Source organism: Heloderma suspectum, chromosome 2 (assembly GCF_057233095.1).
Source record: "Heloderma suspectum isolate Gila_16-S chromosome 2, 16-S_ref, whole genome shotgun sequence".
Taxonomy (NCBI): Eukaryota; Metazoa; Chordata; class Lepidosauria; order Squamata; family Helodermatidae; genus Heloderma; species Heloderma suspectum.
This window is the reverse complement of record NC_139459.1, coordinates 169,304,455-169,332,184: the sequence shown is the minus strand read 5'-3', so window position 1 is coordinate 169,332,184 and position 27,730 is coordinate 169,304,455. Positions and strand designations below refer to the sequence as shown.

Sequence of the window (27,730 nt, the reverse complement as noted above, 5' to 3'; positions counted from 1 at the left end):
GTAGTTCAGATCACAAACTTCTTATTGCACAATTTAGAATCAGACTAAAGAGAATAGGGAAGACCCACAGATCAGTTAGATATGAGCTCACTAATATTCCTCATGAATATGCAGTGGAGGTGAAGAATAGATTTAAGGGACTAGATTTAGTAGATAGGGTCCCAGAAGAACTATGGACAGAAGTTCGCAACATTGTTCAGGAGGCGGCAACAAAAAACATCCCAAAGAAAAAGAAAACCAAGAAGGCAAGATGGCTGTCCGCTGAGACACTGGAAGCAGCCCAAGAAAGAAGGAAAGCAAAAGGCCACAGTGATAGGGGGAGATATGCCCAATTAAATGCAAAATTCCAGAGGTTAGCCAGAAGAGATCAGGAATTACTTTTAAACAAGCAATGCGCGGAAGCGGAAGAAGATAATAGAATAGGAAGGACAAGAGACCTCTTCCAGTCCAGAACATTAGAAACGTCGGAGGTAAATTCCAGGCAAAAATGGGTATGATCAAAAACAAAGATGGCAAGGACCTAACGGAAGCAGAAGAGATCAAGAAAAGGTGGCAAGAATATACAGAAGATCTGTATAGGAAGGATAATAATATCGGATAATAATATAATAATAGCATCTGCTACGCTATTTGCGTTCCCCTTATTTTTGCCGTCTTAGTCTACGTAAATCTTGACGTAGACTAAGACGTGCCAAAATAAGGAACGCAAATGGCGGCGGCCGTGGTCGCCGCCATTTGCGTACACGCGGTTTCTTTTATTTTTTTTAAGTCAGACGTGATAGGCTACGTAAACATTTACGTAGCCTATCACGTTTTTTTAAAAAAACCTAGCCGTGATAGGCTACGTAAATCTTTACGTAGCCTATCATGTCTTTTTTTTTTTTTAACTGGAAATGGCAGTGGCGGCATCCGGTTGGAAGACCGTCCGCTGCAGCCGCCGTCACCGAACCGCCGCCGGAGCCGCGGCCACCAGGAAGATCCGCCCCAGGTAAGTCTCATCGGGGGGCAGACCGTTCCGCCACCGATTTCGGGGGGATGAATGCACTGGCATTCGGCCTCCCTGAGATCCGTGGCGGAATTCTCTGACATTCCTATGTTAGACTTGCTTCCTGTTCAGTCTTCACAGCTCCCGCACCATCTGTGGGCTCAGATCTGTGGGTACCAGCGCCATGCCCTTTGCTGCTAGGACTATTCCCCAGTGACAAGAAGGGAAGTCTGTATGTGTAGCCCTCACCTGGGACTAGCTGGTGTGTTTGTGTGTGTGTGTGTGTGTGTGCAGGGTGTATTTCGTACCCCAGCTGTTTTTCTGTACGGTTACTATTAGTAGAATAGCACACCTGGGTGGAAAGGATGTTATAACCAACTGGATTGTGCTGTACAATAACTTCATAGAATTATTTTTATGTATAAAACTACTAGGTGCTAGAATCATGATTATTTGTTTCAGTGATTAAAACATTCTCCATAAACTTTGGCAATTAAACCAAATAGAAATGACGTTAAGTATTTAGCTATGCATGCTTTAGTAGGCTCTGAACTAGAAGGAAAGCAAAACCATCTATATGCCAACGAGGGCTGCAACCCAGATATTTGCTTTGTCTCATTTATTATTTATTTCATTTATATCCCACCTTTTTCTCCTTGTGGAAAGAACCCAAGGCAATACACGTGGGCCTCTTCCTCTCCATTTTATCCTCCGGACAAACCTGTGAGGTAGCTTAGGCTGAGAGTCAGTGACTGTCCCAAAGTCACCCAGTGAGCTTCATGGCTGAGTGGAGACTAGAACCTGGATCTCCCGAGTCCTAGTCCAACACTCAAACCACTACGCCCCACTGGCTCTGTTAAAATCGCCCCAGCAGTGGGAGATGTAGCAGCTGCCTTTCCTCCCTGTTGTTTCCACTTTGGGAGCTTTTGGAAGCTTATGGGAACTATCTCAGTATTTGGACAGGCCACTTCTATTTTAGGCTCCTCAGAGCCTAAAAGTTCCCACCCACAACTTTTTTTTCTTTGCATACCGGGCTGGGCAGGCAGGGGGTGGGGTCTGAGTGAGAACCACTGAAGAAAGATAAAGCAAGAGGCACAGAGATGAGTCAGAAGGAGGATGGGGTAAAGGGAACAACTTTCCTGAAGCAGTTTTAGTTTAGACAGAACTGACAGCTGCTCCATACTGCTCTTGCTCTACATAGGTAGCTGGAAAATCTTCAGTCTTTCCGAGTGATCCTTTATTTGTGCCACAGTGGTTAAGATGCCAGCTCTCCTACTACTGAACATGGCTGTCCTCAGCTTCTGGCTACCTGTGGGTGAGTCCCAAATATTCAAGACTTGTGTAATCCACTGATGGGGGATGAATTGCAAACTGCCTACTCTGTGGTCAGTTTGGCTAGTATGATGATGCTCTCACTTGCATGCAGGGAAGTGTAGGTAGCTCTTGTGAACACCTTCACAAGTCCAATTTTGTTGTGTGTAGGAAACTCTGAGTAGCGGCAGCTTCCCACAGTAGAGGTATATGGCAAAACAGACATATTTGTCACTTCTGACGCAGTGCCCCTTTTAATGGTACGAGTTATTTTTTGCAAGGAAGTGGGAACCAAGGTGGACACTTGTTACGTAGGGTGGCTCTTTCCTCCTTCCGCCGCCCCGCCTCCGTCCCCCCTTGCAAGCAAGCAAGCGGGTGGGCGGGCAGCTGAGGCCAGCACCTCCCTCAGAGACGCAAAGAGGAGGACACAGCTGCTTCTCCTTTGACTGCCCCGCCTCCTTCCTGCAAGAAGCGACTCGGCTTCGCTGTGGGCGGGGTTTTATAAACCAACTTCAAACCATAGAGACAGGAGGCTAGAGTAAGTGGGAAAAAGGAAGAAAGCCACCCACTCCTGCTAGCACTCCCCTAAGCATGGCCTCTTCCCCTCTCTATTCTGCTCACAGCCCTTGTCTCAATGCCCTGGGATGAGGTGATTTTTTTTGCAAGGAAGTGGTAAACAAGGTGGATACTTGTTATGTAGGAGGATACTTGTTATGTAGGGTGGCTCTATTCTCCTTCGACCTCCCTGTCTCCTTCCCACAACGGGGGAAAGAGAAGCGACTTGGCTTTGCTGCACACAGGTTTTATAAACCCGGTTCAAACCTTAGACAGGAGGCTAGAGTAGGTGGGGAAAACCAAGCAAGCCGCCCACTCCTGCTAGCACTCCCCCCTAAACATGGCCTCCTCCCCCCCTCTCTATTCTGCTCACAGCCCTTGTCTCACTGCCCTGGCCTGGCATTTGCTTTCTCACGTATCCCAGATGCTGAGAGGTTCCCAGGTGGTGGGATGGGGAGGTGTGGAGAAGGTACTGCCAATAAGGAGATGGCACTTCAGGCATGTTTTCGGGGTAACTTTCATAGGGGTCGGTGAGAGAAGGAAGGAAGAGGGGCAGAGGAACCGCGCCTCGGGCAAATGCTGGAGAAAGCAGGAATGTGCAACTGGAACAGCTGGCAGCAAGCCCAAGGGTTTCAAGCAGCCCATACTCAGCAGCACAGTCCTCTTAGAGCTGCCACCCAAGGCAGCGCAGGTGGTATTACTTGCCGGCAGTAAGGCAAGGCAGAGGAGTTCAGTATGGCATCGGGGTATTTCTTGGGTGAAGCGGGCAAGAAACCCCCCAGTGTAGACTGTGGTCTGTATGTACATTTGGAACACAAACCACAGTTTGGGGTGATGTCTGAAATGAGGTGGTAAGTGGAGATGAGCCCCTAGATGCAACATGGAGATGTAAACCTCACCTAAAAATAACGGGGAAGGTTCTGTGCTTGTTCCATGCATAGTCAGGGCTTAGTATCAATCCAAAGGAGTTTCTCAGTCCACAGAGCCTGATTTCAGTGCCAGCCAGACCTCTGAAAAGTGATAATGCAGAGTGACTTTACCCATGTTAGGAGCGCTTTAATCGGCCTACCCATCCCCTTTTAGATTAAGGCAAGTTGTTGGCATGCATGGGTGTGCCTTTCAGGCAGGTCTTGTTTAAAGACATTTTCACTGTAAAACACGTGTAGGATAGCAGTGTTAGGCCATTAGGATCACACACACACACACACACTTTGCTCATTACAGTGTGCAAACTGAATTAAACCCCGAAGGAGTACTGAAAAGAATCTGACCTTGGCAACTGCGGCCCATCATGGAGGGAGATGGCTTGGTCCAGTTATCCATGTCCTGGAAACATCCAGGTTAGATTACTGTCATGTGTTGCCCATGGAGCTGCACTCCGAAAACATCTGGAAACTACAGCTGGTTCAAAATGTGGTGGCCAGGCCAGGTTGTCGTTGCATGTGAACCAAGTCATAGTCAGAAGTGGCCAGGCTTAGCTGGGACTGACTGCCACCAGCAGTCAGCATCACATCATGCCAGCATGTAAAGAAATTCAGTCACTACCAGTGTGTCTCATGTTCAATCCAATGTGCTAGTTTTGAACCTTGAAGGCCCGATTGACCTGGGACCTAGGGATCCAAAGGACCACCTTCTTTCACACAAACCTGCTTGGACATTAAGCTCCCTACTGGAAAAAAAATTCTGGGTGCTCCCCTCCCTGGTCCCTGCCCCTTCCAAGGCTAATCTGGGATGGAGACAGGGCCTTCCCAATCGTGGTGCCCAACATGCAGAATTCCTTCCATAGACTTTTTTGCCTGGCCCCTTTGTTACCATCTTTTAGGCAGCAGGCAAACTCTGCCCTGTCTTGTTCCATTTTTAATGGCATTTGATTGCATTTTTATGATATTTGGTTCCCCTTTTAAATTGGATGCCTATTTAAAGTTTAAATGATTTAGTCATGCCTCATGTGTGCACACTAACAGCGAAGATGGCTGGAATCGATGGTGGGCCCTCAGCCATTTCTGGCCCCAGCAAATGCCCACTGCTGACTATGACCTGGTTTGCATGTAATGACAACCCAGAGTATAGAGTGAGCATGGGTTGTTGAATCCTGGGTTGTTACGTGCAAACATGGAACTGTACTTGACTCTGGGGAAGGCCTTTATGTCCCGGGCCAGAAGCAGGGCAAATCAAGGCCTGAAGCCACAGACCAGCAAACTGGGACATTCTGCAGGGAAAGTGAGCTGGTTCCTTACCATCTGCAAGGCTTTTGCCCTCCTGCGTTGCCTGCTGGGTGCTGGAATATCACTCCTGTTGTCGCCGGGAGAAGCTGGCACAGCTGGCAAGAGGAGGAAACCTCCCCTGGGTGACTGAGAATGTGGAGCAGCTATGCTTGACTCTGGGGAAGGCCTTTATCTGCTGGTCCTGAGGTGTGGGGGTGTGTGATGCCCTGGAGGTGATCACTCTGAAGGGGAGGATGCCGAAAGGGGGGGGGGTCACCCCTTCGGAGGGATGCCAGGGCCACCCCCCCTAACATCATGGCTGTATCCATGATGAGGTGGCTAATCCCATATGTATAACCGAGTCCTGGGTGGGTGAACAGGGAGGACTTAGTATCTCCCAGTTATGCCCACCAGGGTCCTTGGTTCAGCATCAGGGTAGACTTGAGGGCTGAGGAGGGGTGTGCATCTTGTGTTCGGTCATCAGGACAGATTGGGGATTCTGCTGGTTTACCGCTCACCCCACAGCAGTCTCCCTACCTGAGCTGATAGAGGTGGTCTTGGATGTGATGCTGAGGTCCCCAGGCTGCTGGTTTTGGGGGACATCAATGTTCATGCCGAGGGCACCATGTCTGGGGTGGCTCAGGATTTGATGTCTTCGATGGCAACTATGGGACTGTCTCAACATGACATCAGCTCCAACACATGAAGGAGGTCACACTCTAGACTTGGTGTTTTCAGCTGGTCATGGGGATGATGATCTGAAGGTGGGGGACTCTGAATCAGTCCCTTTGCAACGGTCAGATCACCTGCTGTTGAGGTTTAGACTGATGGCAGCTTTTCCCCTCTGGAAGGATGAGGGACCTATTAAGATGGTCTGCCCCAAGGCTAGTGGATCCAGATGGTTTCTAGAGGGTTTTTCTGGCTGATATGGTGCTCCTGTTGAAACCCTGCTTGATCTGTGGAAAGCAGAAATGACCCAGGTGGTTGACACGATTGCTCCGAAGCGCCCTCTCTGCAGTAGAGCTCATACGGCTCCATCACATACCCCATAGATGAGAGCGATGAAACAAAACAGGGGACAGCTTGAGTACAGACAGAGAAAAGCTTCTAGTGGATGCAATGGAACACTGGTGTGTGCCTATGGTCAGGTATATCCAGGGGCAGTGAGGGCGGCAAAGAAACAACATCTTTCTGCTTCTGTTGGATCCTCTATCTGCCACCCAGTGGAGCTTTTGAGAGTTGTCCTGGCTGTATTACATGCTGGCCTTAAGGACAGTGTAGATCTGACTGAGGCCCGCTGTAATACATTTGCTAGGCACTTCCAGGATAAAATCTCTTGCATCCGCCGGGACTTCGATTCCAATGACACAGCAGGAGAATCAAGTGAGGTATCCTCTTGGCTTATAAAAACCAGCAGGGAGGGAACAGCCAACTGGGCAGGATGGTGATTAATGCCTCCCTGTGAGAGGGAGTGGTCCTGGGCCATCTGAAAGAGGTGGCAGTGAGACGACTCCTGAAGAAATCCTCTCTGGACCTGGAAGATCTTAACAACAGTGTTCCTTTCCTGGGCAAGATCCTTGTGCAGATGGTTGTCAACCAGCTCTAGGCATTCTTGGACTGATCATCTGGATCCATTTCAGTCAGGGTTCAGGCCATGTTTTTGGAAAGAAACAGCCTCGGTTACCCTTTACGATGACCTATGTCGGCAGAGCAATGGGGGAGTGTGACCCTGTTGATACTCCTGGGGGGTGTCTCCATGGTGGATTTGCTGCGAGCTGACTCCATTTGGAGGTCATTTGGGGCACATGATGTCATGGCCATCCCACAGCTACCTGGAGATTTTTGCGGAAAAACTGGATTTCCTGAGACTACTTTAAGTCCGGTTCTTTTCCTTGAGTCGGGTTCTTCATACTATAGTTGTTGTGTGCCCCAACCCCTGCATTTCCTTGGGTATGCTAGCCCTGCTCAGGGGTGTGCCTTTCACCGTGTCCCCATTCAAGGGGTGTTTCCCACCCCTGTGTTTCCCATCCCTGTGCTTCCCAGCACAAACCAATTAGTGTCTACTCAGAAATAACTCCCATTGTGGTCAGTGAAGCTTGTCCCCTAAATGTGCACTTCCAAATTTACTGAGATCCCCCTCAATCGAAATAGCACATTTCAAAGCACTAATTCCCTAAAGGCTGTGAAGCACTATCTTGAAGCTGCGTGTCTTTGATGTTTGATTCATTGCTTTTCAGAAGTAATTAATGAGCAGCTTTGATACTTTGCAGCATTGCATAATGGGAGGGGCTGGTTGGAGCCATGTTAAGTCAAGTATTGGGTTACAGGCAGACTGCGGGGCAAACTCCCCCTTAATGGCTGTGAAGTGCTAGGTCAAAGCTGCATGTCTTTGATGTTTGGTTTACTTTTCAGAAGTAATTAATGCACTGCTTCGATCCTTTACAACGGGCGCTTCAGGGGGAAGTAGAAAGGGGGGTAGAGCCTGGATGGGGGAGGGAGCCTCTCTTATTAGTTGAGCAGCCCCTGCCAATCTGATGACATTCACTCCAATCCCCTCACCCTACCTGGAAGTATGTTCCTGTGAAGCAACTTTTAATGGTATGGTGCACTTGTTTGTGGAGCCCTGCATGGACCAAAGCTGATTCCTTGAAAAATATGGGTAATCCTCCATCCGGTTCTCCTTCCGTTGTTGTGGAGATCCCACTCTGGTCTCTTAGCAGCTTCCAGTACCATCAGCCATGGTATTCTTCTGGGGTGTCTGTCCTAGCTGGGGTGGTGGTGGTATTGCATTTCAGGGGTTCCGCTCCTACTTGGCTGGCCAAGGTAGTGCTTGGGGAATATTGCTCAGCTACGTGAGTTCTCCAGCATGGGTTCCTCAGGGGTTGGCTTTGTCCCCCATGCTATTCAACATCTACATGAAACTGCTGGGTGGAGTCACTGGCGTTCTGGAGTGTTTTGCCATCAGTATATTGATGAAAAGCAGCTCTACTTCTCCTTTTCATCATCATTGAGTGAGGATGTGGATCAGTGCCTGGTTGTGACAGTGGACTGAATGAATGCTAATAAACTGAAGCTCAATCCAGGCAACACTGTGTCAAGGGCTCCTTGGAGGCCTCTGTCAGTCTAATCCAGTAGCCAAGTCCAGACACAGACAAATGGATTCTTTTCAAAGCTTTATTCCTCTTTTACAACTTAACAACTCTACTGTTAGCAACTAGATATGAGCAGCAGAGTACCTATGCCCTACGTTGGAACAGTTGGTCCCCGTTTGAAAGGGAATTACTGGCAGACCCCTGAACTTAAGGACTAGGGAGAGTCCCTGCCCTTTTCCCTTGGATCCTCTGGGCGCAGCCGTTGTTTGCGCGCCAACCGGGCACTACACCTCCTTTCTGCGCCCTCCATTTGGCGCCGCTCTCTGCGTTGGCGTCACATGTCCATCAAGTCTGCTTCCTGCGCTCTGTCACTCCCAGGACTGCTATCTAAGCTAGGAATGCTGGTGGGAGGAATCTCCGTCAGCTGTTGGCCCTGGGAAAGAGGAGCGCGCTCCTCTCCCAGGAGCGACTCCTCTTCCTCAGAATCAGAACTACTCTGGGATTCTATGGGCTCAGTGTCCACCCTGACACACTGAGATGCTGTTAGTGGGTGGTTCTTCTGAGCAGATGGAGGATGCTCAAACTGTTCTGGATGGGGTTACACTCCCCTTGAAGGAGCAGGTTTGTAGCTTGGAGGTTCTCCTGGAGCCATCCTTGTCACGTGAGACTCAGGTGACCTCAGTGGCACGGAGTGCCTTCTACCAGCTTTGGCTGGTGGACCAGCTATGCCCCTATCTAGACAGGGATAACCTGGCTTCAGTAATCTATGCTCTGGTAACCAGTTATATTAGTGAAATGCACTCTATGTGGAGCTACCCTTGAAGACTATTCAGAAGCTGCACCTTGTACAAATTGTGGCAGCCAGATTAATAACTGGGACCAGAAGGTCTGAGCATATAACACCAATTCTGGCCCACTTGCATTGCTGCTGGTATGTTTCCAAGCTCGATTCAAGGTGCTGGTTTTAACTTATAAAGCCTTACATGGCTTGGGATTGCAGTACCTGATGGAGCACCTCCCCCTACATGAACCTACCCCAGACACTATGATCAACATCGGAGGCCTTCCTCTAAGTGCCACCTTCAAGGGAGGCTCAGAACAACGCAACAAGGGAGAGAGTACCTTCTCATTGGTGGCCTCTCGATTATGGAACAATTTCCCCAGTGAGGCATGTGAGGCGGCAACACTGTCATCTTTTCAGCTCCAGGATAAAACTGCACTCTACTCCCAGGCATGTAATGGCATTGGATGGGCATTTGTCAACTGTCTTTAACAGGTCTAGTATCTTACTGAAATTGCTTTTAGCTGTTTAAATTTGTTTTAAATTTTGTATTTTGAAATTTTATGCTATGTTTTATTATCTTGTCTCTGATTTTGTTTATGTTTTTGTGAACTGTTGTGAACCGCCCAGAGTGCTTTGGCTATTGGGCAGTATAGAAATGAAATAAATAACAACAATGGGTTAATTATGGGTTGTTAACCACGAATAACCCAGGAAGAGAACCCATGTTTTGTTGTTGGGTTGTGAACTCTGGGTTGTTTTAACTATGGATTGTTACGTGCAAACCCAGAACCATGGGTTGTTTATGGGTTGTTTCACCAGGCTACAGAGGCAGCAGGCAAGAGTGGTCCAAAAAAACTGGCTGCTTTACGTGCCAATAGTACAGTGCGACAAAGGCACTTGGGATACTGGGAGGGAGAGGAGGGAAACATAACAACCCAGGGATTGAAAAAACAACCTGCGCTTTGCATTATTGCTTAACAGACATATCATGAGAAATCATGGGAAAACTCTGGGTTGTTATGTACGTACAGTCACTGTGTATTTTTAAAAGGCCAATATTGACCTTGGAATGTAGGAAGCATGCCAACACAATTAAAAGGAGCATCAGATGTAACAGTTAAATGTTCCTCAGAGCACAAGGTTTGAAAGGCCATGTTTTAACTTCTATTTTTTAAAAAAGGGAATTGAACAAAACTCAAAGGTCTTCAGTGACTCAGTCAGTTCGCAGTGAGTGTGCTGCCTCTCTTCCGCTCGCTGCCTCCACTTTGCATCCAGTTTAGCAAACAACCCAGGACTCGTGGTTTGCTGTTGGGTTAAAATTCTGGGCCATTTCTCCCTCAACAACTGAGAGCGCCAGGTTTGCATGTCACACCAAACAACGCAGGAACAGTCCTTCCTGTGTTGTTTGCTGGTTGTTATGTGCAAAACAAATGGAAAATAAATTTGTAACTGACAAGTATGTTAACCGCCAGGCATTTCGTAGTTCCTGCCCACAGCTTGTTAGGGACAGAAATAATCTGCATCTGCCCAGATAATGTAGAATTCATTGACATAATTGGAGTACATATATCTGTTTGTTTTCCTTTAACAGAATACAAAAACATATGAGAACATTCAGCAATGGATTGGGGTTGGGGGTAAGTCACAGAATGTTTTGTCATAAATTTGCCCCCAGTTAAGAGTGGGTAAAGAGCAGAAATGCAAGAATGGAAATACAGTCAGGTCTTGTCAAGATTGGGCCCAGACTCTTTGCAGAGACTGGAGAATCAGAATCAGAGTCAGAAGAAGAGATGGGCCAGGGAGTGGGGGAGGAAATTTCCCAAGGGACTCCAGGAGACAGAGAGGAATCTTCCTATGGGCATGTTAATCAGTTAGAGCCAGGCATAGATGCTGCTTCTCCTTCTGTGGGAATTCAGCAACTTCCAGAAGCTGGGGGGGGGGGGGAGAATTTGGCAGTTGCACTGGCCAGACACCGCTCTAAGAGGGCAGAGAAAACGTTCTACTAGATTAGCCTGTCACAAGAGATTGTTGGGGGAAGACCGGGTAAATTGATTGAAGGCATTAATAAAGATAAAATTCATAAGCATATAGAAGGACAAGCCCTGCTGAAAAAGAATCAACACGGCTTCCGCAGAGGTAAGTCCTGTCTCACTAGCCTCTTAGAGTTCTTTGAGAGTGTCAATAAACACGTAGACAGGGGTGATCAAGTAGACATAGTTTACTTGGACTTCCAAAAGGCCTTTGAGAAAGTCCCTCACCAAAGACTCCTGAGCAAACTTAGCAGTCATGGAACAAGAGGACAGGTCCTCTTACGGATCAGTAACTGGTTAAAGAACAGAAAGTAGGAAGAAATGGTTCATATTTGCAATGGAGGGTCATGAACAGTGGGGTGCCAAGTATATTTATTTGGACAGGTGCTTTTTAATTTTTTCATACATGATCTAGTGTTAAGGGTGAGCATTGAGATGGCAAGTTTGCTGATGACACAAGATTATTTAGAATAGTTAAAACAAACAAACAAAAAAAGGATTGGGACAAGTTCCAAAGTTCCAGATTAGGAGAATGGGCAGCTAAATGGCAAATGAGGTTCAGTGTAAGCATCCCAACTTTAAGTATAACTTGATGGGATCTGAGCTAGCAATGACTGACAAGCAAAGAAATCTTGGGGTTGTGGTGGACAGCTCAATGAAGATGTCAACTCAGTGTGCAGCCGCTGTAAAAAAGGGAAACTTCATCTAGGGATGGGTGGATTCCCTTCCTTCCAGTCCATGGGGAACCTGCCCGGGGGGGGGAAGCGATCTGTTCCTCCCTCCTGAATCCTCTGGAGCTGGCTCCTCTCCGCGGCGATTCCGCAGAGCCGCATGCTGGCTTCGTATCGCTGTGAGGAATTAATACAGCTGCAGATGGTGTAGTGGACGCCACTTGAGGCCATAAAGCACTTAGTTTAACCTAATTGCAGCCATTTACAGCTGCATTTAGGTTAAACTAAGCGCTTTACGGCTGCAAGTGGCGTCTACTACACCGTCTGCGGCTGTATTCATTCCTCACAGCGATACAATAATGGCGGCTGCCAATTCCATACCACCAGTGATACAGAGCTGGCATGCGGCTCTGCGGAATCGCCGCAAAGAGGATCCAGCTCCGGAGGATTCCGGGAGGGAGGCGGAGGTAAGTGATCTGTTCCGCTGCAGACTCCGGAGGCTGGATTCTTTTGAATCCAGCCTCATTTGGGTCCGCAGCGGAATTCTCTGCCATCCCTAACTCCATGTTAGGCATAATTAGAAAAGGAATTGAGAATAAAACTGCCAATGTCATAGTGCCTCTATACAAATCTATGGTGTGACTACACTTGGAATACAGTGTACAGTTCTGGTCACCACACCTAAAAAAAGATATTGTAGAGCTGGAAAAAGTGCAGAAAAGGGCAACTAAAATGATCAAAGGGCTGGAGCATCTTCCCTATGAGAGAAGGTTACAACAGCTGGGATTGTTTAGCTTGGAAAAAAGGAGGGTGAGGGGAGACATGATAGAGGTGTACACAATTATGCATGGTGTGAAGAATGTGGATAGGGTGACATTTTTCTCCCTCTCTCAAAATACTAGAACCCGGGGTCATCCCATGAAGCTGATTGGTAGGAGATTCAGGACAGATAAAAGGAAGGATCTCTTTACACAGCGCGTAGTTAAACTATGGAATTCGCCACCACAGGATGTTGTGATGGCCACCACTTTGGATTGCTTTAAAAGGGGGTTGGACAAATTCCTGGAGGAAAGGGCTATCAATGGTTATTAGCCCTGATGGCTATGTGCTACCTCCAGTACCAGAGGCAGTGAGCCTACATACACCAGTTGCTGGGGAACATGGATGGGAGGGTGCTGTTGTGCTCATGTCTTACTTGTGGGTTCCTGGTCGACAGCTGGGTTGGCCACTGTGTGAACAGAATGCTGGACTAGATGGACCCTTGGTCTGATCCAGCAGGGCCCTCCTTATGTACTTATGACCCTCCCTGAAGGTGGGACTGAGGAAGCCTTTATAGTTCTATGTTGAATGTGTAATGTTAGATTTGCAGCAACTTTCTATCCTACTGTAGTGCATCTCTCAAAGAGAATTTCAGGAAGGCTAATTAGGGCCAAGGCAGTTTAGTTAAGTATTGGAAATGGAATTATTGAACGGCTGGCTATTTCAGCATAATAAAGCCTATTGATTTAGAGATCGAGTCTTTGTGTAGTGAATACATGCCGGGGGGCTCACAACCCGTAACAGGTCCAGACAGACTAGTCACTAGCTGTAGACATGGTACAGTAGTACTACCATAACCTATAACCTTTAAATGTTTCAGAAAAAATAAATGTTCTCAAAACCCTATCATATGATATAGGCAATTTCTGCCTTGGAATCCTTAGTGTGATTCTTAATGTGTAGGGGCGGGCAGGTGAGCAGTAAGAGAAACATGCTCTGCATATGCTCAGAGGTGCTTGACTTTATTTACTACTACTGGGTTTTGTTAGATATTTTAGTCTATTCGTTGCTTTTTAGTCTATGGTAGTGTTTTTAATATGTTTTTTTTCTGTTCATATATATTTTCTGTTTTGTATTTATTTTGTAAAGCCACTCTAAGTGCCCTATGGGCAGAAGAATGAGGGATAAATAAATTATTTCTTACTTTCTATTTTGGGAACCTACTGTGCAGCAGATGCACCCTCAGAATGGCAGACAATAATATATTACTAGGCATTTGCAGCAACCACAAGATTTGGTTTGGACCTTGATTTGGTGATTCAAAAAACAGCCACTTCAGAGGAGCCTTGTTTCAGTTCGGAGATCTCCTGAATCTGCCCAAATCAGCCCCATTCCATTCGGGATTCAGCTGGATCTGAAGCACCCCCCTATATATTAGTCATGCCAAATGAAGATCTAACGAACCCTCCTATGTGTGTCCTTTTAATATGGGCAAAACTACACCGTTAACTCCTCTGAAAGAGATATGGAATGGCATACCGTGGATATAAGTAAGGCTGTCTCCTGGTTTTGGAGGGCCCTTGGGCAAGACGCCCCCAATGATCCCCTGCCTCAATGGGCCCTCTTGTCAAATGGACATTGCTACCTCTTGCTTGCTTGACAGGCAGAGAGCCAGGAAGCATGCAGGCCGGCGCATCTCCTGCTCCTCACCACCATCACCACTGACCAGGCTAGAGCAAGAGACAAGTGAACGAGAAGGCTGCCATGCTGAGGAGGAGGAGCACGTCCAGGGGGCCCTTATCAGTGGGCCACTGCTGGGGTGTGGGGACTCGGCAGCTGCCCGACAATGCCTACCATGATGCCGGCCCTGGATATAAGTCTGCAGCGTCGATATGCCTTACGAATGGTGATGAAATCATATCGCAGCACATTGTTCGAGCAGTTCTCCAGCTGGGGTGGCCCCAAACCTTCTCCGTATCCTGCTGCTTGCTCATCTGTTTTTATCCTTTCTTCTTGCAGTGCTCCCTTGTGATGTGACCATCCACCCCAAGGAGACTGCTGTGGTGTTTGGGGGCTCTGTGAATCTGAACTGCACCTTTTCGTGTCCTAACTACACTAAAATGGAATGGGAGACCTCTCTTAAAGGACTGAGCGAGACGGGAGATGGGTGGACTTCTCTGAGCATCACCAGTGTGACTGAATGGACACTTCAGCCTTTATGCTTGGTCAGCTATGGAGAGTCTGAACAACGCCTGACCGAGGCAGTAATCTATGTTTACCGTAAGTATTCACAGAATTTCAGAGCTGGGAGGTATCTGGAGGCCATGCAATCCTACCCCTCCGCCCATATGTAATTCCTAGAAAAGACAGAGGCCCAGCTGGACGTCATGAGCAGTATCAAGAAAATTCAAACCCCATTCTGTGCTCAAACTAAAACGCAGCAACATTTATGGGAATGTACTTGTTTTGTTTTGCCTGACCTCGATTTTGAAAGGCTTAAGGCTCATTCACATAAGCACAGACATCATGTGATTACTCAGCATGTGGTGACTGGAATATCGGAATGTCTGAAGAGTTTCACCTGAAAAGCACCATGCCAGAGGTGACACGAACATTTTATCTGGCTCACTCATGTTTCGATGTCATCTGTTGATGTAGCAGTCATCCAATGATGACTGTACACGTAGAAATCTGTAATGTGCCTTCCCCTGCCTGGTGCCTTCCAGATGTGTTGGATTGCAACTCCCATAATTCCTAGCCAGCACTGGCATTGGCTATGCCACTGAGAATTATGGGAGTTGCAGTTCAGCATGTCTGGAGGGTGCCAGGTTGGGAAAAGCTGGCAAAACGGGCCTGCATACAGGAGAATATGTAAGGAATTCAGTGGGGTAGCAGCTCTGGGAGCAACCCCCCTATATCTCTCTGTGAAGCTCTTTTTTCTGCTCTTGTTGTTTAGATGATGGGGTTATGTGCAGAACCCACAGAGCAAGGACCACCAAGGTTATTTTGCTCTCTTATTTAAAAGAATTAGAACCAAGGAGGGTTTGAACCATTAGTGGCACAATCCTATGCATGTTTAGAGAGAAATAAATCCCTCAACTCCCAGTATCCCCCAGACAGCATGGATGGCTGGGGGATGCTGGGAGTTGTAGGATCTATTTTTCTCTAAACGTGTAGGTTTGCACTCTAAACACATGTTTAATTCCGTATAAGATTGGGTTCTATTATGGTTTAAACAGCTTTATAACAATAAATGTAATTATGCTTCCACACTTGAAAGTAGATCATCTGAAATCAATTTGCAGTTTATGTTTTCTCTCTTAGGCACCAACATGCCTTGGGCTGGCCCTGATACCTACCAGTCATGAGACCTTGTTCCAAATAAAAAGTGTTAGCATCTCAGACAATACAGTTTCCCAGATGTCTCTCTCTTTATGTCAGGAAAGGGCCCCTACCGGAAATCTCTTATGCCCACTTTGAGGCCTCCACCCCTTCTGTTTACTCCCTGTACCTATACATGCATCCAGGCATCAAGCCAGAAACTAATCAGTCATTTCAGACTAATATGCACAACCCATGCCTTTCCAGTTCGTCTTCACATGATTAGGAACAAGCTATTCAGCTTTGTGAGATCCGTCATCCAGTTTACAGGATTGTTTGCTGCACCCCTTGTCACCAGACCTAAGACTATACAGAGTCTCTCCAGCCATCTTTGCCAACTATTGTTTAATTCCAACATAGGCTTGATATCCTATTGCAGGAGGCCTCGAAGGAGGCTGAGCTATGACTGTATATGCCCTATCCATTAGACCAGGCAAGCCTGCACAACTTGTGACACTGTTTAGAATCCAACTAAAGTCCTACTTAGAGTAGACCCATTGAAATGAATCAGATTAAGTTAATTGTGCCTCACCTAAGTTCCATTAATTTCAATGGGTCTATTCTAAGTAGGACTTTAGCTGGATTCTATCCAGTCTCTCCCCACACCCCACCCACCTTCCTCAGCTGAACACAGAGTAGTAGCCAGTAATGGTGGCATGCCCAGTGCTTGGCAGTCTGCCCTATTTCTGTTGACCAACTAGACAGCATGTGAGGGAAGCATGAATAGCTTCCCACAGAGCTGTTGTCAGGGTGGCCACTTGGGGCTTCCCTACACCAGGCTTTTTATCCCGCAACTTTACTGGGGCTTCTGCTTCCAGATTCTTTGCAGGATTATGATCAGCCCTTCCCCTCTTTTCCCCAGGCATTTCATTTCTCTGTAAGTTCTATACGTTTCATTATATAGCCACTGAGGTTATGATGCAACTCTGTAAGTACACTGAGGGATTGAAATTGCATTTTTTAAACACTGCATTTTCCCTGTTATAAATAAAACTGTGGAAATGTTCACAAAGCACGGGAGAGGCCCTGGAGATTGGTAACGTTATGTAAAGGACCCGCAAACTTCCGTGAGTAGCCAATCTCAATTTCAAAATAAAAGCCTAGTGTAGAGAAGCCCTTAGTTACGTACTGTCAAAAAAGAGGATGCACATCACCAAATTTGCATGTGCTAATTTATATGTATAGATACAAATCTAGAAATAATTACCACAATTAAATTGTATTTATTTACGATATTTATATGCCACTCCACATCAAAAGATTTCGGAGTGGTGAACAGCAAAGATAAAAGAATAAAACATCATGTTAAAAGAGTTTAAACATTTTAAAAAAGACAAGTTCTAATACTGAATTGGAATGTAATGCATCTTACTGTAGTGGGGAAAATTGTGACTAGGTGACCAGTGTGCCTGCTCAGTCTGCTGTCCGGATGCTTTCATGGGCAACATCTGGGCCATGCTGTCTCTTCCTGTGGTTCTCCGTCTCCCTGCCCACCCTGCCCCAACATCAGTCTCCCGCTTCAGGCTGAGGCCTTGGTGTCTGTGTTTTGGGAAATGAAGGGGCATCTATGGGGAAGGTTCCAGGGCTGGCTATGATGTGCAATTCTGCCCCAATAGGATGTGATCAGGCACTGTGTTATCTCTCTCTTTCTCTAGTAATTTGAAGTTTTGTATTTTGATTTAAAAAAAAATTGGTTAATTGATTTTGTATACCTGAAAAGGCAAGGAATAAAAATGCCCTGCATAAGCTGCTTTCCACTCCACAAAGGAAAGGATATGGGGAAGCAGGTCAAGTGAATAATGGTTTTTTTTAGCCAAAAATGGCAGTTGTTTTGAAATGTGGATTGTTTGTTGAATCGTGGGTTAGTATGTTGTCTGAATGCAGCACATTTTCCACAGGGTGGGTTATTGTGATTATTATTATTAACAATACTGTTATCTGAATACAGCCATGGGGGTTTGTTAACTATGCAGTACCTAGCCCTAACCCTAACCCCAAACAACTCAAGAACAAACCATGGGTTCTCAGGGTGGCTTGTTTGAGAAAATAAGGCACACTGCATGGTTAACAAAAAAACTTGGCTGCGTTCAAATAACACACTAACCCACAGTTCAACAAACAACCCATGGTTCAATACCAGCCACACTCAACCACTGAGTGTGGCTTAGCATGTTGTGTGAACAGCCCCATAGGGTCAAACAGCCACTGTCTCCACCATTGTTCATCTCTCAATCTCTGCCTCTGATGCTGCTTTTCAGTTTTTTAAAAAAAACCATACTGAGCGCCTGTGCATGAATCTCCTGAATATTGTCTCATTTGGCTTGCTTGAAGGCAGCAGAACCAGAAGATCCACTGAGCCCCTGTAGAACTGCCATTCATGGTTGGTGGGTTGTGTTCCGCTCGGGTCACAAGTTGTTGAGGCCTTAGGCCCTGCACTGGTTCTCTAGATGTGAAGATGTGTTTTCTTTTTAAAAAGCAACAACAAAGGAATCCTGTTTCTCCAGCACTTGAGATGGCTAAGAGCAATAAGCTCAGATTCCTAAGTGCAAGAATGTTACGTCCCTCCTTGAGGAATGGTGAGGCAGCCATCTCAGGTGGCAGAGTGGGCAAGACAGACAGATCTGACCCGGGGGTACCATCCACCAGGACACCTCATTGAAAGGAACAGCAGCTATGCAGGAGCACCTGTGTGGGAGACGGTCCCAAGGGCTTGTGCTCCATGCTAATTAGTGAGGCTGTGGGCGACAACTGCATTTCCCACCTTAGAAACCAAACGATGTTGGGCCAGCCCTACTGAATTCACATGCCATGAATTCATCCATAACAGACTCTTCAGCCAATCTCTAGCATTGCTTTCATACAGTATGAAAGCATCATACTCTATTAGCTTGTGATGGCATTACAAGATCCAGAAGGCCAAAAGTCTAAGATCTCCCAGGACCCCATTTATCTTCTGAAATGCTGATTATCCGTAATTCTGTTGCCTCTACCATAGAATTCTCAACTCCGGATATCTACCTGGTTTCTGAGAGTGCGGATGGTCACTTGCAGAGAATCATATGCAACATCTCTAGCTTGAGAGTGAGAGACTCCGTCCCACGTAACATCAACATCTCTCTGAGCAGAGGTGGTAACATGCTGAAGAGTAACAATGACAACCGATCTGTGGAATATAGCATGGCTAACCTTCAGCAGTATGATGGGGCTGAGATCCTCTGTGTGGCTTACATCCAGGTGGGCTCAGAAGCGCTAAAAAAAAGTTCAAAGAGAATCTTGAGGATTGTGGGTAAGTTCACCCAAAGTTTGCCTACATAGATAAACAAGAGCAATATGCAAAGTGAAAACAAAAGGGATTTATAGAATGAGAGATTTTTTTTATGAAAACAACACCCCTCTCAGTGTAGCAAAATTAGAAGAAAAGCGTCAGGGAATGTAAATAAATTGCATGCTTCTTCATCAAGTACATCACCTTATTATAAATCCTTTACTAAAACAAAGTACATCTAGAAATATGACAAAAGTTGAAGTCATATTATTGAAACATATGGTTAATACAAAAGGATTATTCCAAAATTTATTCATATTTTATCAAAATAGATATGAATATATCAGATGGATTGAAAATAATATGGGAAGATGATACTGGGATAACAAAAGAGCAAAAGGTATGGGATAAAGTATGAACTATACAATCCACAAAAACTGTATCAACAACAGCCCTCAGGGAGAATACCTTGAAATTGTTGTACTGATGGTATATCACACATCTGGCAAGAATAGCCAACACAAACAATACAAAATGTTGGAGAAATTGTAATCAATTTGGTTTTTTAAATTTTGTTTTGGAAAATTAATAAAATCTTTTGTATGATAATCCATTAGCTCTTCATGGCATTAACAGCTCCAGAAGGTCAGAAGACTAAGATCTCCCAGGACCCTTTGATCAACTAGGCCCCACTTATTTTCCCAAATAATGATTACCCATACCTTTGTTGCCCCCACCATAGAAGTCTCAGCTCCGAATATCTACTTGGCTTCTGAGATGGTGGATGGTCGCTCAGAGAGAATCATATGCAACAGCTCTAGCTTGAAAGTGAGAGACTCCATCCCACACAACATCAACATTTCCCTGAGCAGAGGTGGTAACATCCTGAACAGTAACCATGGCAATCTGTCTGTGGAATACAGCTTTGTGGCTAGTCTTCAGCAGCATGATGGGGCTGAGATCCTCTGTGTGGCCTACATCCAGGTGGGCCCGGAAGCGCTGAAAAAAAGTTCAAAGCGAATCTTGAAGATTATGGGTAAGCTCCACTGGCTGGGTAGCAGATTAGCTTTGCCTATTGACTGCACTGCTCAAAGGATCAGGTTGGGAGCAGTTGGGGCTCATGCATTTCTGACCATTTGCTCTGGCCTGGAGGGCAGTGAGGCTCACTATTGCCAGTGAGTCATAGGCTGGAGACAGACAATTATTCTGTAAGACAGCTGATGATGATACAGCCACTGTTGTCTATGGTACGATATTGTCCCATTTTCTCTGTTCAAATGGGTATGCAGGTTTTTGAAGCCTTACAAAACACTGTAAAGGCTGTTTGACGATTGTGTTCATGAATGAGTGTGCATGTGATGTCCTGCCCCGGGTTCTACCTTCCTCAGCTTCCCCCTGATGAAACTGAGGGTGTTTCTCCATTAAGCAACCCCCCTGCAAAAACATACATCCTTTCCTGAGGTTCCTGCTTCCAGTTTCTTTGGGGGATTAGGAAGGGCTTCTTTACATGGCAGCCGCGTGGTTTGAACTGAGGGAGTGCCTTCCTCCCGTCCTGGCATGTATGTAAAGGAGCGTGTGTGTGTGTGTGTCTTGTTTTCGTAGCTTAACTTCTGCTGCACTATTTTCTCTCAGCCCCCAGGAAACATCTGACTTACTTCTGAGTAGACATAAATGTAAGATTGTGCCATATGTCTGCAACCCTTGGACACTTATGTGGGAGTAAGCCACACTGAGCTCAGTGGGACTACCTTCTGAGGAGACATAAGATCACCCTGTAAGTCTGCAACCCTCAGCACACTTACTTGAGAGTAAGCCCCACTGAACCTAATAGGGTGCTCTGAAACAACAGAGGATGTTGCTTCTGAGCTTGGTGGGGCAGGTGTTAGATGTGTCTCCCTTTGTTGCGGGTAGGCATGTTACCCTCTTCTCCCTCCAGTTGAGAAATGCAGAGGCAGGAGATGCAATCGGCAGGCGATTCTTGCCCTCAGTCCTGTCAAATCTCATCCTGACCGTGCCCCCAGCAACTGAAAGCAAATGCCCCCAGCAGGCAGACACAGCGGCTTCTCCCCCTATTGGAAAATTTCACACTGAAGTCATGGCGCTTCTGTTCCATGGGCTAGAAAAAATACCACATTTTTTGTGTTTGGGGAAAACATGAGATAGGCTGGAGGAAATGGCGAGAGACACCCTGGAGGGTAAAGGTGACATCTAAAGAGCCTGCAAACTTCCGAGGGACAGCTATCTCAATAACAGGATAAAAGCTCTGTGTGATGAACCCCTGAGAGAAAAGCCCCTCAGGACGTCTGTTTCTGCTGGGTCAGTTGTCCTCACGGACGGACGCAGCAAACTTCAGTCCCTTTTACCCTCTGGGTTAAAGAGACACCCAATATGCCTAATTGGTTCCCTCTACCCAATACAGGAGAAGTAACAAGGAAATATGTTTCCTAATGGTAGCGCAATAAGACAAACCAACATATGGGATTTTGTAGTTAAAAACAAACAAACAAATATTTATTTAATCCAAGAATTATATGTTGTTATTAATCAATCTATGCTTGGTCCTAAACTACCTACCTACTCTACCACTTCTAAATCCTATTCCCAAAGCCCCTCTCACTAGATGTAGCTTCTTCAATCCCTAAGGCCCTATCTAATCTTCTAGCTGTCAGTTCCTTCGAAAAACCAATCAGACTGCCCCCAGTCCTGAGAATGTGTTATGCCTATCTCCACGGTATGACAGCTGAAAGGCAATAATGGGGCCTTTTTCCTAGGCTGCTGCAGCTGAACTCCCTTTAAATGCATAGCCAATGCTTCTGCAACTCATCACCGCCTTCATTTTTTATTGTAGCCAGTCCTTACAATGTCAGCATCTCAACAAAAGTCAGGACGTTCAAAGCTGGTGCGTACATTGTGGTGACATGTAACGCAAAAGGAAAGCCCTTTCCGGAGTTTTCGTGGGATCTCCCCTGCAAAGCTAAAGTGGTGTTCTCAGGAAGCAATAAGACCATAACAATCCCTTCAGCTAAAAGCTTCCATAATGGGACTTACCGATGTGTAGCACATAATGTATACGGCAAGAGTTCAGCACAGGTTGACATCCTGTTTGACGGTAAGATGAATCTGGTTTTGTTTTCCAAATTTACATTTCCTCTTCTTCCACCCATGTCCAAATGTGGCCCTTCTTGGAAAACTTGCAATTAGGGATGGACGAAAGTCCCTTACCTGTTCTCGAAGCTTGCTTCGCGGTGGGGGGGAGGCGCTTCGGTTCTCCCCCCGAAGTTCAGGCGAGGGGGGGAGGCGCCCTGCCTCGCCCGGCCGAAATTCAGGCCGGGGGGAGGCGCCCCATCCCTCACCACCGAAATTCAGGCCGGGTAGAAGCGCCCCGTCTACCCGGCTGCGGAAAAAAAAGTAAAAAAAAACAACAACACCCCCACCCGTGATACGCTACGTAACGATTAACGTAGCCCATCACGGCTAGATTTCCAAAGTCAGCTGTGATAGGCTACGTAAATCGTCACGTAGCCTATCATGGGTGACTTTGAAAAAAAAAACGCGTACGCAAATGGCGGCGGCCCATGGGCGCCGCCATTTGCGTTCCTTATTTTGACACGTCTAGTCTACGTAAAGATTTACGTAGACTACGGCGAAAATAACAACAATTTTCGCCGTAGTCTACGTAAATCTTTACGTAGACTAGACGTGCTAAAATAAGGAACGGAAATGGCGGCGCCCATGGGCCGCCGCCATTTGCGTACGCGCTTTTTTTTTCCCCCAAAGTCACCCGTGATAGGCTACGTGACGATTTACGTAGCCTATCACAGCTGACTTTGGAGATCTAGCCATGATAGGCTACGTTAATCATTACGTACCCTATCACGGGGGTGTTTTTTTTTTTTACTTTACTTTTTTTTTTTTTGCAATGGTGGCGGCGGCAGCCAGTCGGGAGACCGGCCGCCGCCCCCACCCCCCACGAACCGCCGCCGAACTGCTGCCGGGACCCGCCACTGAGAGGGACATTCGGCTATGGTAAGTCCCATCCCGGGGGGAGGCGGGGGGCCGGCGGAGAATTTCACCGCCGATTTTGGGGGGCCAAATGCGTTGGCACTCGGCCCCCCGAAGTTTCAGGGAGAAATTCTTCCCTATCCCTACTTGCAATTGAGATTTTGCCTGGAGTGAATCTGAAGGCACGTTTGGTGGTGGGTTGGCCAGTCTTCTGAAGAATCATCTGAGGAATTTCAAGGAAGGTCGGAAGAGATGAAGATAAATCGAATTTCATGGGGGAAGGGGTTGCACCTCTCTGTTCCCTCATGGAGAGAGAGGTGCAGTGGGCGGGGGGGAAGTGCTGTCAAAGAGTGCTCTCTAGAGCAAGAAAGGGGGGAAGTTTTGTGAGGGTCACTGACGCACCAAGCCCCAAATTCAGAAGAATTTCCCAGAAAAGAAAGTACATCCTGGAAGACGTCAGGTAGTTGTGCCCCTAATGGCTTCTCTCTGGGAGGCTGATTCCAGGTGGATGACCTCCCTGCCTGTGCAAATGGTGCGCTTTGATTGAACGGCTGCACTGACTAAAGCCAGCGACTGCATCTCTGGCCCGTTCATTCCACGTTTTGAAAGGGCACAGGGAGAGGTGGCCTTGCCAGGAGCCCTTGCGGGGAGGCCGCTCGTTCCAGGCAGCAGACGTTAGGCCCCATCAGAAGCATTAGGGTGGTATTGCTGGATCTGAACCATGAAATACTGTAGGGCTCTGGTGTGGCTTGTATTGTTGGAGGCAAAGTGAAATGGAATTCAGCATTGCTTTTGACAGAGGGCAGACAGGGCCTCAAGAGAATAGCTCCATCAGCAATAATTAGCCATAATAGCTACATGGAACCTTCATGTTCAGAGATGGTATACCTTTATATACTTCAGTATTTCAATTGTTTGCTGGAAGCAAACTACAGGATGGCCATCACATCCCTTCTTCCCTTGTGTGCTTCCCAGGGGCATCTGACTGGACCCTGTTGAGGGGGAAAAGAATGCAGCTCTAAGATGGACCTTAGCTGGATCCCACAAGTCGGTTTCCATTAGTCATAGTTGCCCTCAGTGGTCCTAAGACACTTTTTCTTGTGCCTCTCTAGCCAAATACCTTCACATAATCCCGTTATCTGTTGTAGAGAATTCTCGCAGCTGGATTACAGCCTTGGTGCTGGTGTCTTTGCTGGCCGTGGTCTTCACTGGTGGCATCTTCTGGTACCACTGCCGAGAATGAGGATGGCCAATTGGAAAGAATTGGAACTTGTTTGTGATGCAGGAGGCCGGGATTGCTGCCTATTTTGATTAGGCAGAGCAGAAGCAATGACGAGTGGGCGTCTTTGCTGCGGTTCCGGACTCTTTGGAGGTGGCGGCAACTGGACAGCATCCCTGCAGCGCCTGATCTCCTCCATCCTTCTGCTGCTCCCTGGCGACAAGGCATGTTCCTGTGAGCAACGTGGTGCCTTTGCAGCAGCCGCAGTGTCTCCAAGCCAAGGCAAGAAGTCTGACAGAGACAAAGCTCAGGATATTGTATAAGGCAGAGGATTCAGCTACCTGAGAACGGAGAGTTTTTCATTTAAGGGGGAAAAAACAAGTTTATAGGCCTTACAGCTGTGAAGGTAAGCCTGAAAGTCTGGGAAAGGCTTGTGTTTGAAATCTCAGAAGCTGGCTGGGTCCGAATGCGATTCCCAATTGCTGGAGGAGAGCTTCAGTGCCTTGCCTAGCTCTTTGCTATTGCCTATGACAAGCAATGCTAGAATAAATTAAGCAAATTAAGATAAATTATGCATTTTTCAACTTACATCATCGATACAGGTTGCTGAATGTAACTTTCCGTGGCAGAGAATTTGCAGATGTGAGTAGGCTGTCCCTCCCCGCTCTCCTTCTGCTCAGATCCCGCTGTCCAGGCTGCTCTGCATTAAAAAGACTGCTGAGGAAAGAATCATGAAACTCTACATAAGAAGCAGCGTAAACCTTAAGCTGAACTCCTATACACACTTAACCGGAAGCAAGTCCATTGAACATGGTGAGACTTGTTTCCAAACATGTAACCATGCATAGGATTATGCTGCATGTCTTGCAGCAAAAAGCGACCTTTCAAAACAGGGGCTTTTGTAGGGATGTCGGAGAATTTCTCCACGAATCTCCGGGAGGCCGAATGCCAATGCATTCAGCCCCCCAAAATTGGCGGAGAAATGGTCCGCCCCCCCCCGGAATGGGACTTACCTTTGTCGAATGTCCCTGGCGCTGGCGGCTCCTGGCGGCGGTTCGGCGGCAGCTGGTCTTCTGACCGGCTGCCGCTGCCGCCATTTCCAAGGTGAAAAAAAACAACAACAAACGTGATAGGCTACGTAAAGATTTACGTAGCCTATCACAGCTAGATTTTCAAAAAACACCGTGATAGGCTACATAAATCCTTACGTAGCCTATCACGGCTGACTTTGGGGGGGGGGGGAAGCGCGTATGCAAATTTGCGTACACGCTTTCCCCCCCCCCCCAAAGTCAGCCATGATAGGCTACGTAAGGATTTACGTAGCCTATCACAGCTGACTGCAGGGACGCAAAAGGCGGCGGCTATGGCCGCCACCATTTGCATCCTGGCGGGAGACGAGATTTGCGGCTGGAGGGACGGGGCGCCACCCCCCCGGCCAGAATTTCGGCCGGAGGGACAGGGCGCCTCCCCCCTGGCCAGAATTTCGGTGGGGAGGGATGAGGCGCCTCCCACCCCGCCCAGAATTTCGGGGGGAGGAACGGAGCGCCTCCCCCCTACCGCGAAGCAAGTTGCGGGATAAGGTAAGGGACTTTCGTCCATCCCTAGGCTTTTCCACTGGGATGGGGGAGGGAGAATAAAAAATCATGGATCAGGAGGAAATTTTGCCCTTCATGGTTCAATCCAGTTGTGAACATATGGATATTAGTTAGTGAGCAAGAGGCGGTCTATGGCAAACCGGTTTTGTGGGATCGGTTCCAGCTTCTTCCGTCTGATGAAGTGGACAAGGTGCTTTCATCTGTAAGGCTGCCTGTGAAAACGGTCTGGAAACTTCAGCTGGTCCAAAACAGGGCAGCAAGATTATTAACAGGGACTGGTCTGTGAGCTCATATTACGCCAGTACTTTTTCAGCTGCACTGGCTGCCAGTCCATTTCCGGGCCCAATTCAAAGTGCTGGTATTAATATTTAAAGCCCTTAACGGCTTGGGGCCAGGTTATCTGAAGGATTGCCTCCTCCCATATGTGCCTGCCCGGACCTTAAGATCATAGTCAGCGGCCCTTCTCCGTGAGCCCCTGCCAAAGGAAGTGAGGCGGGTGGCTACTAGGAGGAGGGCTTTTTTTGCTGTGGCACCCCAGCTCTGGAATGAGCTCCCTAGTGAGGTTCGCCTGGCACCTACATTGTATTCCTTTCGGCACCAGGTGAAGACCTTTTTATTTTTCCAGGCATTTTAGCATTTCAGCTTTCTAAACTTTTAGCTTTGCTGTTTTAAATCTGTATTTTAAACTCCTGCACTGCTGCTAGGTCTTATTGTGGTTGTATTGTTATATTGTGGTTTTAATGTTCTATATATTTTAAATTGTTTTATTGTGTGCTGTTTGGTTTTAATTTTTGTGAACCGCCCAGAGAGCTTCGGCTATTGGGCGGTATAGAAATGAAATGAATGAATGAATAAATAAATAAATAAGGCCGACCACCTGCTTACTTGATCCTTGCCCATCTTGGCTGCAGAGAGAGACTGGGTGAGGGAATCAGGGCGGTGGTGAACGCCTCCCTTGAGGAGGGAGTGATGCCATCAGCCCTCAAGGAGGCAGTGATAAGACTATCTAGATCCATTTCAGTTGGGCTTCAGGCCTGGGCATGGGACAGAAATGGCCTTGGTCACCTTGGTGGATGATATGAGGAGGGCTCTGGATAGGGGTGAATGCGCCTTCCTTGTTCTCCTTGACCTCTCAGCAGCTTTTGATACTGTTGACCATGGTATCCTCCTGGACCGCCTGGAGGGGTTGGGCATTGGAGACACCGTATTGTGGTGGTTCTGGTCCTTCCTCTCCAGCAGGTACCAGAGGGTAGCACTGGGACAGGAGGCTTTGGACCCATGGCCGCTCACTTGTGGGGTGCCACAGGGTTCCATCCTCTCCCTGATGCTATTTAACATCTATATGAAGCCGCTGGGGGCTATCATCAGGAGGTTTGGGGTGCGGTGTCATCAATATGCGGATGACACGCAGCTCTACCTCTTGTTCAAATCTTCACCAAGGTTGGCCGTAGAATCCCTGTCCAAATGTCTGGAGATGGTGAGTGGCTGGATGGGGAGGAATAAGCTGAAGCTGAACCCTGACAAGACCGAGGTACTTTTGGTGGGAGACAAGAGGGGGTTGGGGGATATTGACCTGGTGTTGAATGGGGTACAGCTACCCTTGAAAGACCAGGTCCGCAGCCTGGGGGTCATTTTGGACTCCCAGCTGTCCATGGACAGGTGTCAGCTGTCAGCTGTGAGCCAGACAGCGCTGTACCAACTCCATCTGATACGGCGGCTGCGCCCCTACCTTCCCGACCATCTGCTCCCATCGGTAGTACATGCCCTGGTCTCCTCTCGTTTAGACTACTGTAATGAGCTCTACATGGGGTTACCCTTGAAGACGGTTCGGAAGCTGCAGCTGGTACAGAACGTGGCAGCTCGCCTGATTACAGGCA

At 47.3% G+C, this 27,730-nt stretch overlaps 1 protein-coding gene across 3 annotated transcripts; it reads left to right on the top strand.

Moving 5' to 3' along the window:
• The first annotated feature begins 2,032 nt into the window (after nt 1-2,032).
• LOC146353181 (uncharacterized) lies at nt 2,033-26,724 on the top strand. 3 transcript variants are annotated; one of them, XR_014788006.1, is made up of 7 exons: nt 2,033-2,300; nt 14,411-14,671; nt 18,768-19,058; nt 19,780-20,073; nt 21,886-22,146; nt 24,188-25,449; nt 25,561-26,724. XR_014788006.1 is itself a non-coding variant. In XM_084835890.1 (6 exons), exons 1-6 carry the CDS (start codon nt 2,246-2,248, stop codon nt 24,280-24,282), a joined length of 1,257 nt encoding a protein of 418 aa, XP_084692016.1. In that variant the 5' UTR covers nt 2,033-2,245; the 3' UTR covers nt 24,283-25,490. The 3 variants fall into 3 exon arrangements, 1 of the variants encoding a protein (XP_084692016.1); XR_014788007.1 differs by lacking the exon at nt 25,561-26,724 and having other exon boundaries at nt 24,188-24,664; nt 24,861-25,490; XM_084835890.1 differs by lacking the exon at nt 25,561-26,724 and having other exon boundaries at nt 24,188-25,490.
• The last annotated feature ends 1,006 nt before the right edge of the window (nt 26,725-27,730 follow it).

Bases quoted from the DNA above. Each gene is read 5' to 3' on its own strand.
- LOC146353181 (XM_084835890.1), top strand. From the start codon at position 2,246: ATGCCAGCTCTCCTACTACTGAACATGGCTGTCCTCAGCTTCTGGCTA. The intron at 19,059-19,779 runs GTAAGTTCACCC...CCCCCACCATAG, and splicing joins GAGAATCTTGAGGATTGTGG to AAGTCTCAGCTCCGAATATC. The intron at 20,074-21,885 runs GTAAGCTCCACT...TTTTTATTGTAG, and splicing joins GCGAATCTTGAAGATTATGG to CCAGTCCTTACAATGTCAGC.